This window comes from Natator depressus, chromosome 13 (genome assembly GCF_965152275.1).
Source record: "Natator depressus isolate rNatDep1 chromosome 13, rNatDep2.hap1, whole genome shotgun sequence".
Lineage (NCBI taxonomy): Eukaryota > Metazoa > Chordata > Testudines > Cheloniidae > Natator > Natator depressus.
The window spans coordinates 42,039,165-42,055,803 of record NC_134246.1 but is presented as its reverse complement, the minus strand read 5'-3'; the positions used below and the strand labels follow the sequence as shown (position 1 = coordinate 42,055,803).

Below are 16,639 nucleotides of genomic sequence, written 5' to 3'. Positions count from 1 at the left end.
TCTCACATCACCCATCTCTGTGGCTGCTCATACCTGAGCTGGGGATGTGGCATGGACGTGGGTGCCTTTCTCTTTGTGCTCTGAGTCTCTCTCTTTCTCCCCAATGGGCACCATTTCGTTGCATTTCTGCTTTTGTTGGGGGTGGGTCTTTTTTCACTGGTGGGGATCTGGGTCTCTCTCTCTTCTCTCTCACACTCACTCACTTGTAAGTTTGGATGAATATCTTCTCTGCTGCAGGTTGCTCCTATCCATCCATATCCACTCCTAGATCCTAGTCTAGTCTAGTGGTCTACGTTTTTTATACTTCGTCTGTTCAGTGTTGCCACCTCTCACAGTTTTATCATGAGTCTCAAAATATTAAATAAAAAGAAAAGGAGTACTTGTGGCACCTTAGAGACTAACAAATTTATTTGAGCATAAGCTTTCGTGAACTACAGCTCACTTCATCAAATGCATACATAATATTAAATGTTAAAGCCCCAGCTCTTGTAATTATATGATGCTGTTCATTTAAAAGAGCATGATCACCCCCCACTTGCAGTGAAAAGCTGGAGCTCAAACCATAAAGGCAAAAAGACCTAAAATTTATTATTCATATGCCAATCTAATGATTTTTTGTGGCTTGACTCGGCCTGTCTCTTTGGTATTGAATTGCTTCTCCAAGAAGTTCTGAGTGACTGGAAGTCCCTGAGGGACCATATTTGGCTGCAGGGGGCAGAGCTGCTTCACAAAGGGAAGCAGAGAGCAAGGCCAAGCCCTGGCATTCAGACCAGGATCAAATGGAGGGACCTTGAAGTCCAAATGGGTTTCCACCACCTCACTGGGTATCTTACGCAGTGGTCTGGGCCAGTGTCCACCCAGTGTCTCCATTCCTGTCTAATCTACTTGTGACCCTGACCCAAGACCTTGCATTTTAAGTGATTTCCGAGTTCTGTCCGCACATCTTTGAGGAGCAGGATGTACAGCAGAGGATCCAGGACATTGCCCAGAGTGGTGAGGCACAGTGCTGCCTGACTGTAAATGAAGAGGTTTGTCTCAAAGAGGCAGAGACCTTCATTATTCTGAACCATCTCCCTCTGGTATTTGTAGAAGGAGGTCACCTGGTAAGGAACACAAAGCAGGAAGAAGGAGATGATGATGAGGGAGATGAAGCTGTAGATTTGCCTCTTTGTCTCCCGCTCCAGCGATGGCAGCTGCCTGAGCTTGTGCAGCACTCGGAGGTAGAAGAAGCCCATGAAGAAGCAGGGTAGGAAGAAGGACAAAGTCATGGTGGCCATCTTAAAACTTGCATAGTACGTGCCCAGTGGGTAACCCTCATAGCAGCGCCCTGCTTCTCGCTCCTTCCACAGTAGCCCAGTCCCCACGGAGCAGATGCTGAGCACCAACACCCACGCTGTGGCGCTGACCTTGGTGGCACCGTGTATTGTCTGTAGCCCACGGAACCACAGGGGATGGACCACACCTACGTAGCGCTCCATGGCAATGAGGCACAGGAAGCCATTCTTGGCATAGAAGTTGGTGATAAAGCCCAGGCTGACTGCCACGCAGGCCCCAGCCCCCAAATCCCAGTTGTGATCCCAGTAGCTATAGTAGATCCAGAAGGGCAGCGTCAGGGTCTGCAGCAGGTCAGCTACCACCAGGTTCAGCATATAGACAGAGAGGACGATAGACCTGTTTATCTGGGACACCAGGGTCCAAAGTGCCAGGCAGTTCAGCGGCAAGCCAGCCCCAACTACCACAGAGTAGACAGGGATGAGGAAGTATTTGGTGGTGTTAAAGGCCATTGGGCAGGGCGAGGCCATGGTATTCACCTTACCCAGCAGAGGCAGTGATTGTTACCAAATGCCTTAGTTGCCACCCTGCATGGAAGGGAACACAGTCCCCTGTCTTCAGGGTCACTGTCCTACAGTGGGGGCTACATCCAGTTCTCCAGGGTGACTGTCTCACAAGGGGAACACGGTCACTCCACTTACTCCCAAGCTGCACTCCTCAAAGAGTCTGTAAAAGACAGAAAAACTGAGTGCTACAGGGAAAACGCAAGGCAGCCCAAGCACCTAACTGTCCTTGATTCCTTGCTCCCTTTATCAAACAAATAGGGCTGGGATTTCACTGCCTAGTAACCCTGTGTTGGGATCTGAGCTAGAGAACAAGCCTGAAACTAAGGCTTTTAACTCCTCCTTGTTTGTGCAAACACTGCAGCGAAGCTGGGCTGTCTGGCCAGGAAGCAGTCACAACTTCCTGTCCTCCTGACAGGCCAATTATGCTCTTAAGCAAGGAAAGTCCACCACAAACTCCCAACAAACTAAATGCAAACAAAAGTGATGAACCTTGGCTCTTGGTGCAAGGCCTCCATTTTGACAAAGCTTTTCCACTTTTATCATATGACCTTTAAAGGAACCACTCCCCCCAACCTCAAGCAGAGCTTCCCACAACTGTGGAAGTGAGAAAAGCTGAAGACTCAGTGAAATCCCCTAGGGACCTTGCTTTGCCAAATAATGAACTTGGGAATTACTTGAACGCTGTGATGATTTGTGCCAGTATCAGAAAGAAAAGGCTCATCAAGAGTCACAGGCCAGGGCTAAAATCAAGGACAGCTAGGAATTGGCTCCAAAAATTGCACCATGCATGGGTCAAATACATCTCAGAACCCCCCCCCCCCCCCGAGTCCCTTTTCCAACCTTTTTCAGCAAAGGGGCTTTGGACCCCATTCACCATTGCGTTGCCCCTTGTGTCATTATTTACAGTAGTGCAAAATGTCACCTTTTGGATTCAATAGCATTTCACGCCCACTTTGCATTGGTGTTAACTGATACCCCAAGATGCAAGGCTCCTTATGTGTAAAGCACCTAGTGCACTTTTTGGTTGTTGTGTAAATAACGCAGTAAGGATATGGACAAATGCACACTCAGACTTATCGCTCCACCATCATTTGTAAGCACCGCACTCTCAATGCCAGGGCCACTGAGACTGTGTGCATAAAAGGAACAGCCTGGGATACATGGAAGGAGCCTTTGAATGTAAGGAAAGGACCAGGTTCAGTTCAAACACAGGAAATTGTGCCTGACCCACATATGGCAGCAGAATTGGTGGGGTGCAGAGCGATGAATGAGAGCTATAGAATGACCACAAATGGGGTCACATTACACAATAACCCAGACTGCTCCAGAAACTCTCAACTCTTCAGTCTGATTCATTTGCAATTTAGATACCGGGGCTGGGATTTTCAAAGAGCATAAGGAAGTTAGACATCCAGAGTCCATTGACAATAGGAGTTGGGTGCCTAACTCACCTAGGGCTGGTCTACACATACATTTGCACTGAAATAATTAAATCAGATACAGGGCCGGCTCTAGGCACCAGCAAAACAAGCAGGTGCTTGGGGCGGCACATTTCTAGGGGCGGCATTCTGGCGTCGGCCATGCCGCCCCTAGAAACGTGCCCCCGCTGCCCCAGCTCGCCTCTGCTCCGCCTCTACCTGCTCCCCTGAGCGTGCTGCCACCGCTCCACTTCTCCCCCCTCCCTCCCAGGCTTGCCACACGCAAAACAGCTGTTTGGCGCAGCAAGCCTGGGAGGGAGGGAGGAGAAGCCGAGCGGCGGCATGCTCGGGGGAGGCGGCGGTGGTGGAGCGGAGGTTAGCTGGGGTGGGGAGTGGTTCCTCTACCCCCCCCATTACTTCCTGCACTCCCCCACCCACCCTCACTCATCTCCACTCCTCCTGCTCCCCTGAACGTGCTGCCTCTCCCTAGGGAGAAGTGGAGTGGCGGCGTGTTCAGGGGAGCAGGCGGAGCAGAGGTGAGCTAGGGCGGGGAGTTGCAGGGGGGGAGCCGCAGGAAGCAATGGGGGGGTGGAAATGTGGCACAACCGGGGGGAGGAGGCGGGGCCGGGGATTTGGGGAAGGGGTTTGGAAGGGGCAGAGTTGGGGCAGAGCCAGCGGCGGGGGGGCACGAAAAAAAAGGGGCAGCCAAAAATTTTTTTGCTTGGGGTGGCAAAAATCCTAGATCCGGCCCTGATCAGAGATAATTCACCACTCTTGTTGTTTCAGTGCAAGTCTGTGTGTGGATACTCATTTCGGTTCAAGAGTGCCCTACAGCAATTTAATACAATTTTTTATTCTAAAATAAAAGTGTGTCCACACACAGACTTGAACTGAAATAGCAAAAGGGGTGAATTATAATTGATTTAATCATTTTGATGAAGGTTTGTATGTAGAACCAGCCCTAAGGGTCCTTTGAAAACTGCAGCCTAACATGAATGGTGCTGTATAAGTACTCTCTCTGAGTGTCTGTGATCTATTTATTTGTATTATGGTAAGACCTAGCATTTCCAGATGGGATCAGGGCCCTACTATGCTAGGCATCATACAAACACATAGTAACAAACCCGAAGAGCACACAGTGTAAACAGATCAAGAGTGGGAGAAAGTGGGTGATATTATTCCCATGTTTCACGCTGGGAACTGAGGCACCACCAAATAAATGGTCATATTTTCAAAAGAGCTCAGCACTCAACTTGTGAAACTCTGGCCACTTCATCTGGGGACCGGAGTGGGAGCTGAGCTACTTTGAAAATCTGAGAGCAGAATCAGGTCTTGAGTTTAGATCAGCAGGCAGCATTTTCACTGAAAGTCAGCTCAGGTTGTCTCATAGACTTTTTGTCTAAGCTGACCTATAAAATGTAAGCACATCACCCTGCGGCTGCAGCACCAAGATACTATTTAGTACACCATCCTCAGACCCAAAAGATTAGGAATACAGCTTGTGGTGAAAATGCCATTTCACTTTAGCTTTCAGTGTAGAATTGGAAACAGTTACCCTTTAGCTCAGCCCTGCACTACCTGTTATACCTCTCAATTTGTCTTAGCTCAGTCATGCAGTAGTGGCAACTTGCTCCATTTTTTATTTTATTGTATTACACTCTGAGGTCAGGATTATGTTCCTTGGTTAAAAGTAGTCAAGGACCTTACAGCACTGCAATGGATAGTGATAGCATCCAGCATATCTTGAATAAGCCTGGCTTAGTAAAGGGGACACCCAATCCTGTGACAGGCACATATGACTGAGTACCTCATGAAGAAAAGTGACGGTAAACTGCAACTTAAAAACAGCTCACTGAAAAATTAAATGGGAGGCAGGGGCATTGAGGAATGGGCTATTGGACCTTTTGGAGATATGGACATGAATATATATGGCTAAGAGGGAGTTTCAGAAATGATACAGTGTTGAGTGTGGGAGGGAGGGAGCCAGAGAAAGCTCACATACTTAGAAAGGTTTCAGAGTAGCAGCCATGTTAGTCTGTATCCGCAAAAAGAAAAGGAGGACTTGTGGCACCTTAGAGACTAACAAATTTATTTGAGCATAAGCTTTCGTGAGCTACAGCTCACTTCATCAGAATGCATCCGATGAAGTGAGCTGTAGCTCACGAAAGCTTATGCTCAAATAAATGTTAGTCTCTAAGGTGCCACCAGTCCTCCTTTTCTTTATACTTAGAAAGCTTTCTCATTTTGTAAAACTAATCAGCATCAGTTCAAAACATTTGTACCAAATGGTCATCTCCATAAACTTTGCTTGTGTGTTCTCCTAAGCAAGGATCCTGGCTCTCCCACGCCATGGCTCTTCCATGTCTGTATGTGCTCTAATTTGCATTTGCTTCCTCTGGAGAGTTTATTAAGTGTGAATGTCCCAGTGTTTCTTTCCTGTACCCAAAAACAGTGTTAGTAGCACACCACAGCCCTTGGTAAATTGTTTAAAAAAACACAAACAGGAAGGGTCATTATTTATGCCTATTTCCAGTCTGAATTTGGCTAGCTTCAATTTCCAGCATTGGGTTGGGTTATACCATTCTCTGCTAGATGAAGAGCCTATTATGAAATATTTGTTCCCCATGTAGGTACTTACAGACTGTAATCAAGTCACCCCTTAACCTTTTCTTTGTTAAACTGTATAGATTGAGCACGAGATTATCACTATAAGCGTGTTTTCTAATAATTCTCATGGCTCCTCTCTGAACCCTCTCCAATCTATCATCGAGAGGTCATCTAGTCCAGTCCCCTGCACTCATGGCAGGACTAAGTATTATCTAGACCATTCCTGACAGGTATTTGTCTAACCTGCTCTTAAAAATCTCCAATGATGGAGATTCCACAATCTCCCTAGGCAATTTATTCCAGTGCTTTCACCACCCTGGCAGTTAGGAAGTTTTTCCTAATGTCCAACTTAAACTGCCCTTGCTACAATTTAAGCTCATTGCTTCTTGTCCTCTCCTCAGAGGTTAAGAAGAACAATTCTTCTCCCTCCTCCTTGTAACAACCTTTTTTGTACTTTAAACTGTTATGTCCCCTCAAGACTAAACAAACTCAATCTTCCCTCATAGGTCATGTTTTCTAGTCCTTTAATAATTTTTGTTGCTCTTCTCTGGACTTTTTCCAATATTTGTCCACATCTTTCCTGAAATGTGTTACCCAGAACTTGACACAAGACTCCAGTTGAGGCCTAATCAGCACGGATTAGAGTGGAAGAATTACTTCTTGTGTCTTGCTTACAACACTCCTCCTAATACAGCCCAGAATGAGGTTTGCTTTTTTTTGCAACAGCGTTACACTGTTGACTCATATTTAGCTTGTGGTCCAGTATGACCCCCCCTAGATCCCTTTCCACAGTACTCCTTTCTAGGCAGTCATTTCCCATTTTGTATATGTGCAACTGATTGTTCCTTCCTAAGTGGCATACTTTGCATTTGTCCTTATTGAATTACATCCTATTTACTTCAGACCATTTCTCCAGTTTGTCCAGATCATTTTGAATTTTAATCCTATCTTCCAATGCACTTGCAACCCTGTAAACTTTATAAGTGTACTCTCTATGCCATTATCTAAATCACTGATTAGGATATTGAATAGAACCGGACCCAGAACTGATCCCTGCGGGACCCCACTTGTTAGGCCCTTCCAGCATGACTGTGAACCATTGATAACTACTCTCTGGGAATGGAGTACTTGTGGCACCTTAGAGACTAACCAATTTATCTGAGCATGAGCTTTCGTGAGCTACAGCTCACTTCAGCATCCGATGAAGTGAGCTGTAGCTCACGAAAGCTCATGCTCAAATAAATTGGTTAGTCTCTAAGGTGCCACAAGTACTCCTTTTCTTTTTGCGAATACAGACTAACACGGCTGTTACTCTGAAACATCTCTGGGAATGGTTTTCCAACCAGTTATGCACCAACCTTACAGTAGCTCCATCTGGGTTGTATTTCCCTACTTTGTATATGAGAAGGTCATGTGAGACAGTATCAAAAGCTTTACTAAAGTCAAGATATACCACATCTATCACTTCCCCCTAACTACAAGGCTTGCTACCCTGTCAAAGAAAGCTATCAGGTTGGTTTGATAGGATTTCTTGACAAATCCATGCTGATGGTTACTTATCACCTTATTATCTTCTAGATCAGGGTGGGCAAACTAGGGGCCGGAGGCTGCGTCCGGCCCTTCAGACATTTTAATCTGGCCCTTGAGCACCCACCAGAGAGCAGGGTCTGGGGCTTGCCCTGCTGCACACATACCGTGACTCCATGTGGCTCCCGGAAGCAGTGGCACGACCCCCCTCCAGCTCCTACACATAGGGGCAGCCAAGGGGTCAGCATGTTGCTCCCGCCCCAAGTGCCACCCCCACAGGTCCCATTGTCCGGGAACCACAGCCAATGGGAGCTGCAGGGGCAGCGCCTGCGGACAGGGCAGTGTGCAGAGCTGCCTGGCTGGCCTCTGCATAGGAGCCGGAGAGGGGACATGCTGCTTCTGGGAGCTGCTTGAGGTAAGCGCTGCCCAGAGCTTGCACCCCTGACCCCCTCCCATGTCCCAACCCCCTGCCCCAGCCCATCTCTCCCTCGTGCCCTCCGAACCCCTTGATCCCAGCCCGGAGCACCCTTCTGCACCCCAAACCCTCATCCTCAGCTCCATCCCAAAGCCTGCACCCCCAGCCAGAGCCCTCACCCCGCCCCAGCCTGGAGCCCCCTCCCGCACACTGAACTCCTCATTTCTGGACCCACCGCAGAGCCTGACCCCTCCAGACGGAGCGCTCAGCCCCTCCTGTACCCCAACCCCCAATTTCGTGAGCATTCATGGCCCACCATACAATTTCCATACCCAGATGTGGCCCTCGGGCCAAAAAGTTTGCCTGCCCCTTTCTAAATATTTGCATATTGATTGCTTAATTTTTTGCTCCATTATCTTTCTGGATACAGAAGTTAAGCTGACTGGTCTGTAATTCCCCGGATTGTCCTTATGTCTCTTTTTATAGATGGGCACTATATTTGCCCTTTTCCAGTCTTCTGGAATGTCTCCCGTCTTCCATGACTTTCCAGAGATAATCGCTAATGGCTCAGCTATCTCCTCAGTCAGCTCCTTGCGTATTCTAGGATGTATTTCATCAGGCCCTGGTGACTTGAAGAACTTGTCTAAGTAATTTTTAACTTGTTCTTTCCCTATTTTAGCCTCTGATCCTATCAACATCCTTCTTGAATTCTGGACATCTGAACTGGATAAAGTATTCCAGCTGGGGTCACACCAGTGCCAAATACAGAGTTAAAATAACCTCTCTACTCCTACTTGAGATTCACTTGTTTTCGCACCCAAGAATTGCATTAGCCCTTTTGGCCATAGCATCACTTATATTCAGCTGGTCAACCATGACCCCTAAATCTTTTTCAATCTCACTGCTTCCCAGGAAAGACTCTCCCGTCCTGTAAGTATTGCCTCCATTCTTTGTTCCTAGATGTATATATTTACATTTAATCATATTAAAATGTATAGTGTTTGCTTGTGCCTAGGTTCCAGATGAAGGGACAGGATTTTATAATTGTACTATAAGAATAGAGGTACTAATGTATGTCTTGATTTCATTTTACCAGCCACCCTTTTTGAACAGCAGAAAGGAATGACCCTCTGGGACATTGGTAGGAACGCATCTGACAGACTGCCAGTGTCTGTACTGATGTTAAGGCAGGGGCAGACCAGAACAATCCTTATGACTGATTATAGTCACCCTTTTGTTTTAGGATAAGTTATAATGTCTACTATGGTTTCCTATATGTATTACAAATTAGGCACTCTAGTTAAATATACATTTATTTGTTTTAAGGTTTAGTGAGTAAAAGACAGGATCTTGTATTGTGTCTATGTTAATTAGATTAAAGGAATGTTAAAGGCCTGAGCCACAATCTAAACTGCTTTGACCACAAGATTTAGTGAAGTTTAATTTACAATGTATTCTGCTGAATATAAAATACTGCTGTCTTCTCTGTGAGAGATTGATTGTGTGAATGAGGAATGCATGCATCAGGAAAAGATAAGGTGTGAAAGCCATCACAAATGTCCAGATGGTCAAGTAAAAGCGAGAGACTTGGGAACACCAGGTGACAATCAGAAAACATCCATTTCAGAGTAACAGCCGTGTTAGTCTGTATTCGTAAAAAGAAAAAAGAAAAGGAGTACTTGTGGCACCTTAGAGACTAACCAGTGTATTTGAGCATGAGCTTTCGTGAGCTATAGCTCACTTCATCGGATGCTGTAGCTCACGAAAGCTCATGCTCAAATACACTGGTTAGTCTCTAAGGTGCCACAAGTACTCCTTTTCACAAAACATCCATTGTATCCGATGCTAAACATGTTAGCAGCACTCTCGGAGGTGAGGCAGGCACCCCCGAAGGCGAGACAACAAATAGGAGATAACGATGGGAAGCCCGACAATAACCATCAAATGATAACAGCAGACAACCCCAATATTAACACCACTTAAGGACTAATGATTACAGGATGACATTGCAAAATGCATGGACTCAAATGGGAATTTACAACTATAAAGATGGGGTTCACTCTGGATTCAGTCCTGCAAAACCTTGGAGCATCAGATCGTGACTGACAGAACCCAGCTCCTCACTCGTGTTCAATCTAACTGGCCATTAGATTGACTTGAGCTACAACAGACCGTTAACTATAAAAACATCAACTGGCAGGACTGTGTGCATGTGTAGTATGTGTGTGTGACTGAAAAGCATACACTAACTGTTGAATTTTCAATAAATATGGTGTATTTGCCTTCACTGCTATAAAAGATCCCGTGTGCTTTGTATAGCGTAACACAGATACGATTGCTCTGTATCAGTTAGCAGCCAGCACTGGACCATAGCACAGCTGTCTGAAATGGAATGGAGCCTTCACTTAAAGAGCTTCACATCCCAAAAATAGCACTTTATAAATGAATGAAAGACCCTCCTACTGCCACTCTGTCAGAGCTGTGTAGCATGACACCTGGGTAGGAGCTATGCCCATGATACCAGTACTTGTAACCCTCCTCTCCAATTCCACCCCCTTTGTTTGCTGCTCTCACCTGTTGGTCCTTGCCTTGGGTTTAGGCTGGCAGCTCTTTGGAGCAGATAGTGCTTGCTGCTACAGCCCCCCCCCCCCACCCCAACATCACTGGAAGTGGATAGATAAGTTATAAATGCAGTAATTAGATAGCAGGAGGGCAGGTGACTAAACCCCAGAGCGCGAATAAGGAAAATAGAGTTGGTCAGCTAAAGGCATCTTAGGTAAGTAAAATCAATCAATAAAGCACTCACCATAGGGTCATGCTGCCATGTTAGGGCTCACTGACACCCTAGCTCCTCTGTCTCTGAGTCAACGTGTCTTGGAGGAGTCAGACACTCAGCAGCTGTGGTTTAGTTATGTGACATTTACTCTCTGCAGATAGAAATGTCTGAGCGAGGCAGGCACTAACCACAAAGTCTGCTTGAATACGTGTCAGTGAAGGGCGCATGCTAAGCATAGGCTGGGAACTTCAGCCCACACTGAAAACTGCCATAGCTTAAACTGATGGAGGAACCAAATTCAACCCCATGAGTGACTGATAGAGGGAGAAAGGGAGATCTTGAGGGGTCGCGCTTCAGCAAAAAATCATTTGCATAAAGGCCAAGTAGAACCATGACCCTCAAACTCTGAGGCTGTCTCCTCTGAGATGAGCAGCGTCTCAGGAGGTCAGGGAATGAGATAGAGGGCACTGATTCCAATCCCGTCCCAGGGAGGTGGTTAATGGATTTTGGGGATTTCCCCTCTAGGGGTGTCATCTCTGATCCAGCCCAAGTCAGGGGGACAGGTTGTTTTAGGGGGATGGGAAATGGGATACAAGGCTTTTCCTCTAGTGTGTGCCAGTACCAATGAAGCCCCAGGTCAGCCAAGTCCTTCCCAGTGGAAGCTCTTAAGTTACCTGTCGGTTGGTAGGTCTCCGCCCAATTTCCCCAGTTTCCCAGGGACAGGTACCTACATAACAAGCAACCGTCATTGGCCACCTTAGGAGAGAGGCTAAGGACTGACTGGGCCATGGGGACTGCTCTGCCTCCCTCTGCACACCCACCCGCTTCTCCAAGGGCAGTACCTGTTCTATGGGTTGGGAGGGAACCCAAGTTTGGGCTCTGAGAGAGGGAGCTATGAGGCACAGTGAAAGCAGAGCTGGAATTTCACCATCCACCATAGTCCTTTCCTTTCCTGGGCACTCCACTTTCCCAGGCTACTTCCCCACTGAGCATAGGCTGTGGTTTCAGCAGTGACCATGCTTCTGCTGAAGAGGAGGAAGGAGAGTTACATCCAGAGCAGAACTGCTCCCCCACCCCATGCTTAGAGAAGGGACTAGGCTAGCTTAATTCCTTCTCCACCCAGCTGGGGAGCAGACAGGTGCTCCGCAGCCTGGGGATCGATAACCTTGACCACTGAAATGAAGTTGGTGCCTGCAGGGAGGCTTTGATCCCTCTGCTTGTGGCAGACACAAGTGACTAGCTTCAGTCTCTGAATAGAACTCAGAAGCAGCGACCCTGCATGCTCCATGTTGCTGCAGATTTGAGATGCTCACTGACCACAGCAAGACGCATTCAGAAATCCTGTGTTGGAAACATTGCTGGTTCTCACGTTCTGTGGCTTCCTCAATTCCAGCCCAAAATTGCAGCTTCCCTTTGACACTTGTGCACACCCATGCCCCTCACCACTCCCACATATATAACACAGACGCTTCACAACCCCACTGCACACACACCCCTCATAACCCCACCCACAAATGCAGGCACACCCCTCGCAACCATCCATATGCAAACATACCTCCTCACAACCTCCCACCACACTCACAATCCTGTCACACCCCCTACACCCCCCCACAGATGAAGACATGCATCCCTCATAACCCCACACAGATACAGATCCACCCCTACAAACTCTTGCCCTCACAACACCCCTCCCCCCACCACACCTGCACATGGACAAACATACACCCCTCACAACCACCCGCTTGACAGACTCCCCCAAAAACATACACCCCCACAGCTCAACAACAGACACCCCCCCCAGGAGACACTCTTCAATCCCCCCTCACAATCCCCTCCCACACATACAAATGCCCCTGTGATGGGTTCCCTGGGGTGCAGCCTGGGACTGTGAGACCTCTGTGACCCCTGAACTCTCTCCAGCCTGGGCTGTGTCTCTCACAATGCCTGGCTAGTGACCAGCAACAAACCCCTCCAGGCACTGTGATTACTCAGCACAACAGCATGTGGAGCCCCACACCCAGCTATATTGCTGGAGTGCTCCCAAAGCCACTCCTGAATAGGGTGATCTGACAGCAAGTGTGAAAAAATCAGGACAGGGGGTGGGGGGTAATAGGCACCTATATAAGACAAAGCCCCCAAAAAATCAGGACTGTCTCTATAAAATCGGGACATCTGGTCACCCTACTCCTGAATCACACCAAGAAAGGCACCAGAGCCAAATCCCCCCAGCTCCCAGCCTTGCACCTCTGGAACGTAGTCTTGCACTGCTTAAGACGAGCAATGCAGATTTATTAATTGGGGTTCACCACTTCATTAATGCAAAGTGGTGATACACCAGCCTTTGCAAACCTGAGCACATTTGCCACACACTTCAGGCAAACTCACTGGTAAAGATAAACAGTTAAATTTATTGACTATTAAAAAATGGATTTTAAGTGATAGGCAAAAAGTCAAAGTTAGTTACCAAAAGAAATAAAATATAAGCACGCAGTCTAAACTCTCAACCCTATTAGACTGGTCACCAACTAGACTAAGCAGTTTCCTCACCCTGCTGAATACTGCAGTTCACAGTACACAGATTTCACCCTTGAAATCTGGGCCAATCCCCTCAGTTGGAGTCTTCAGTCTTCTTCTCAGAGCCTTTGTTGCTTAGGTGCCAGGCAGGAGAAAGGCCTTGCATGGTTCCCAGGTGTTTGGTTTTATACCCTCAGTCCATGTGCTTGGAAAACACAAGTCCAGGCATGTCTGGGAGGCATTGCAGAGTCTCCAGGCAAGGTTGAGCAGCAATCCCCCTGGTGTGGCCTCATGCAGGTGAGTCACTGAATTGCTGCTCCCTTGCTGGACAATGGCTGTTGATGGGTTGTTCCACAACCCCGCCAGGGCACTGGTTACTCTCCTTGCTGTTGCCCCTGGGGAGCACCTCTCCTGCCCCTGCGGGCATGTTGCCTTCTGCTGGAAAGGAGCTAGTCTCAGCCCCTCCCATACTTGGAAGCACCCTGCTTCCTCTGTTACAGAGTCACAGGAATCCTCACCCACCTCAGTGGTTTCTGAGATTCCCTGCCCCTTCTCTGGGCTCTCCTCTGGGACACATTTCTCTGTGCTCCCTGAGAAGGGGTCTGCCTCTGGTTCAGCTGCAATTTGCTGGCAGCTGACAACATAGACAATCCTCTCCCTGGCAGGCCTTACACCCCCATCTCTTCCTGATGTAGTGTTGCCTCCAGCTGCAGTGGAGGAGCTGGTCTCAGCCACCCTCCCACCTGGAAACATGTGGCTTCCCCCTCCTGCAGAGGAATCGAGGAGGCTCTCTCCCATTCCCTCAGCAATTCCTGAGACCTTACCCTTTTGTCAAAGTCAGATTCAGGACTCACATAATTTGTCAGACCACTCTGTTTATTAGCAAAGCGCTTTGCCAATGCGCCCAGATATGTGAGCCCCTCTCTGACGCTCCAGCTAACTTATTTATACAAATAAGCCAAAGCCAATTTAACATAAGAGACAAAAGGAAGCAGAAACTGACAAATATACATACATATCTTATTTGCATACTAACGTTTACCAATCTCCTAGCTCAGTAGGAGCTCTAAGTTAGTTTGAGGACCCATTGTCTCACACTCCTTAATGTTTCTCTTCCTGACAACTATATTTCAACAAACCCTTCAAGTAGCATTTCTTTAATGAATTATAATTTCAATATAATTCATTCTACTTTCACAATCCCTCCTTTTGGTCAAGCTACGCAATGACCAACAATGACTAGGTTCCACATATCAATTGTTCTTTATCTCTTTGTTCATCAGTGATATTTAAAATCATCAAATTAGCACTCTGGTTTGGGGCAGCTATCTGTGTAGCATGCCTGACACAATTTTGGATAGAACAGGAAAGTAACTGAAAACATACAAAAATTATTAGGATTCCAAACAGGAGAGTTAGGGCTCCCTGAAACAACCAGTTTCCTATGCCAGAGAAATTGAAAAGGTTACTTAGCCACTTCCATAAAGAACTTGGCTCTTCGTGGGGAAGATATGCGATTTGTTCTAAGTGGCTAGCACAATCTATTACCTCATTGGTGTTGTCTGGTATATACACACAGCAGTCTTTTACAATGAGAGCACAAGTCCCTCCTTTTGCCGCCAGCACTATGTCCAATGCCTGACGGTTTTGGAGGGCTATCTGTCGGATTGCCCCTGTTTCTTTGGCCAGGGCTCTTAAACTTTCTCCGGTTTCATTTGCCATTATTTCAGCTACTGCTTGTAACCTTAGGAGCCTTTTTGCATGGTGTATTACTCCCCCTAATGGTATGAAGGAACCGCCAATGGCCTCTTCCCAGGTTAAGGGGCTTATGTTATTTACATACCATTGGGCATCTGTTGTTAAGTCCCTTCTTTTTCGCCTGAAATTGCGGAGGCGTTCTCGAGGGAAGGTTCCTAGCCCTCGGAATTGTGGGAAGAGTCGGGCGGGATAACAGATTCCTGACCAATTAGCTGGTAGTGCGGTATAAGCTCTGGTCCCACACACCCAGTAATGGCCTATTAAGGCTGGGAAGTGTCGGTTGCACCCATTTGTCATATAGGTGTTTGCAAAGGAGGAGGAGTATCCCCCAAAGGGTACAGGGTAATTCTCCTTATGAGGAGTGGTGTTATTTGCATGACTGTAGGGGGAACATGAGATTGATTTCCCTGTTTGATCCCAGGTTGAGAAAAAATTCATATCTCCATACCCGGCCCACCACTTTTTAGTTTTGTTTGAATAATCCCATACACCATTGGCCACAATATGCTGAAGGCAACGGCTTTTCCCCAGATCCAGCCCTGTCTCATTACACACCCAACACCAATACCAATAGTGATCAATGGCTCCATGTCAAGTGATCAATAGCTCCATGTCTAGTTGGCAGCCGGTGTCAAGTGGAGTGCCCCAGGGGTCGGTCCTGGGGCCGCTTTTTGTTCAATATCTTCATAAATGATCTGGAGGATGGTGTGGATTGCACTCTTAGCAAATTTGCGGATGATACTAAACTGGGAGGAGTGGTAGATACGTTGGAGGGCAGAGATAGGATACAGAGGGACCTGGACAAATTGGAGGATTGGGCCAAAAGAAACCTGATGAGGTTCAATAAGGATAAATGCAGGGTCCTGCACTTAGGACGGAAGAACCCAATGCACAGCTACAGACTAGGGACTGAATGGCTAGGCAGCAGTTCTGCGGAAAAGGACCTAGGGGTTACAGTGGACGAGAAGCTGAATATGAGTCAGCAGTGTGCCCTTGTTGCCAAGAAGGCCAATGGCATTTTGGGATGTATAAGTAGGGGCATAGCGAGCAGATCGAGGGACGTGATCATCCCCCTCTATTTGACATTGGTGAGGCCTCATCTGGAGTACTGTGTCCAGTTTTGGGCCCCACACTACAAGAAGGATGTGGATAAATTGGAGAGAGTCCAGCGAAGGGCAACAAAAATGATTAGGGGTCTGGAACACATGACTTATGAGGAGAGGCTGAGGGAACTGGGATTGCAGAAGAGAAGAATGAGGGGGGATTTGATAGCTGCTTTCAACTACCTGAGAGGTGGTTCCAAAGAGGATGGTTCTAGACTATTCTCAGTGGTAGAAGATGACAGGACAAGGAGTAATGGTCTCAAGTTGCAGTGGGGGAGGTTTAGGTTGGATATTAGGAAAAACTTTTTCACTAGGAGGGTGGTGAAACACTGGAATGCGTTACCTAGGGAGGTGGTAGAATCTCCTTCCTTAGAAGTTTTTAAGGTCAGGCTTGACAAAGCCCTGGCTGGGATGATTTAATTGGGGATTGGTCCTGCTTTGAGCAGGGGGTTGGACTAGATGACCTCCTGAGGTCCCTTCCAACCCTGATATTCTATGATTCTATGATTCCCTCCACCACACTTATCCATTCAGATGCATTTATTCCCACCGCTTCCCAAGTGTCATTGCTGTTCCATATTTTGTTAAACGGACGAGGCCCTCCAGTGAGGTCCGGGGACTTGAGTGGGATAGCCAGGACAGGAACACCAGTTTGAGAGTGGGCTGGGATGTGGCTGCAGACC

General features: G+C 47.4%; 1 protein-coding gene across 1 annotated transcript; it reads right to left on the bottom strand.

Moving 5' to 3' along the window:
• Window positions 1–881: 881 nt before the first annotated feature.
• Window positions 882–7,568, bottom strand: LOC141997215 (G-protein coupled receptor 4-like). Its single transcript, XM_074969458.1, has 3 exons — window positions 7,558–7,568; window positions 1,974–1,998; window positions 882–1,811 (listed from the first exon to the last, which is right to left on the bottom strand). Exons 1-3 carry the CDS (start codon window positions 7,566–7,568, stop codon window positions 882–884), a joined length of 966 nt encoding a protein of 321 aa, XP_074825559.1.
• Between the last annotated feature and the right edge of the window lie 9,071 nt (window positions 7,569–16,639).

Bases quoted from the DNA above. Each gene is read 5' to 3' on its own strand.
- LOC141997215 (XM_074969458.1), bottom strand. The intron at 1,812-1,973 runs GTAAGTGGAGTG...CTGCTGGGTAAG, and splicing joins TTGAGGAGTGCAGCTTGGGA to GTGAATACCATGGCCTCGCC.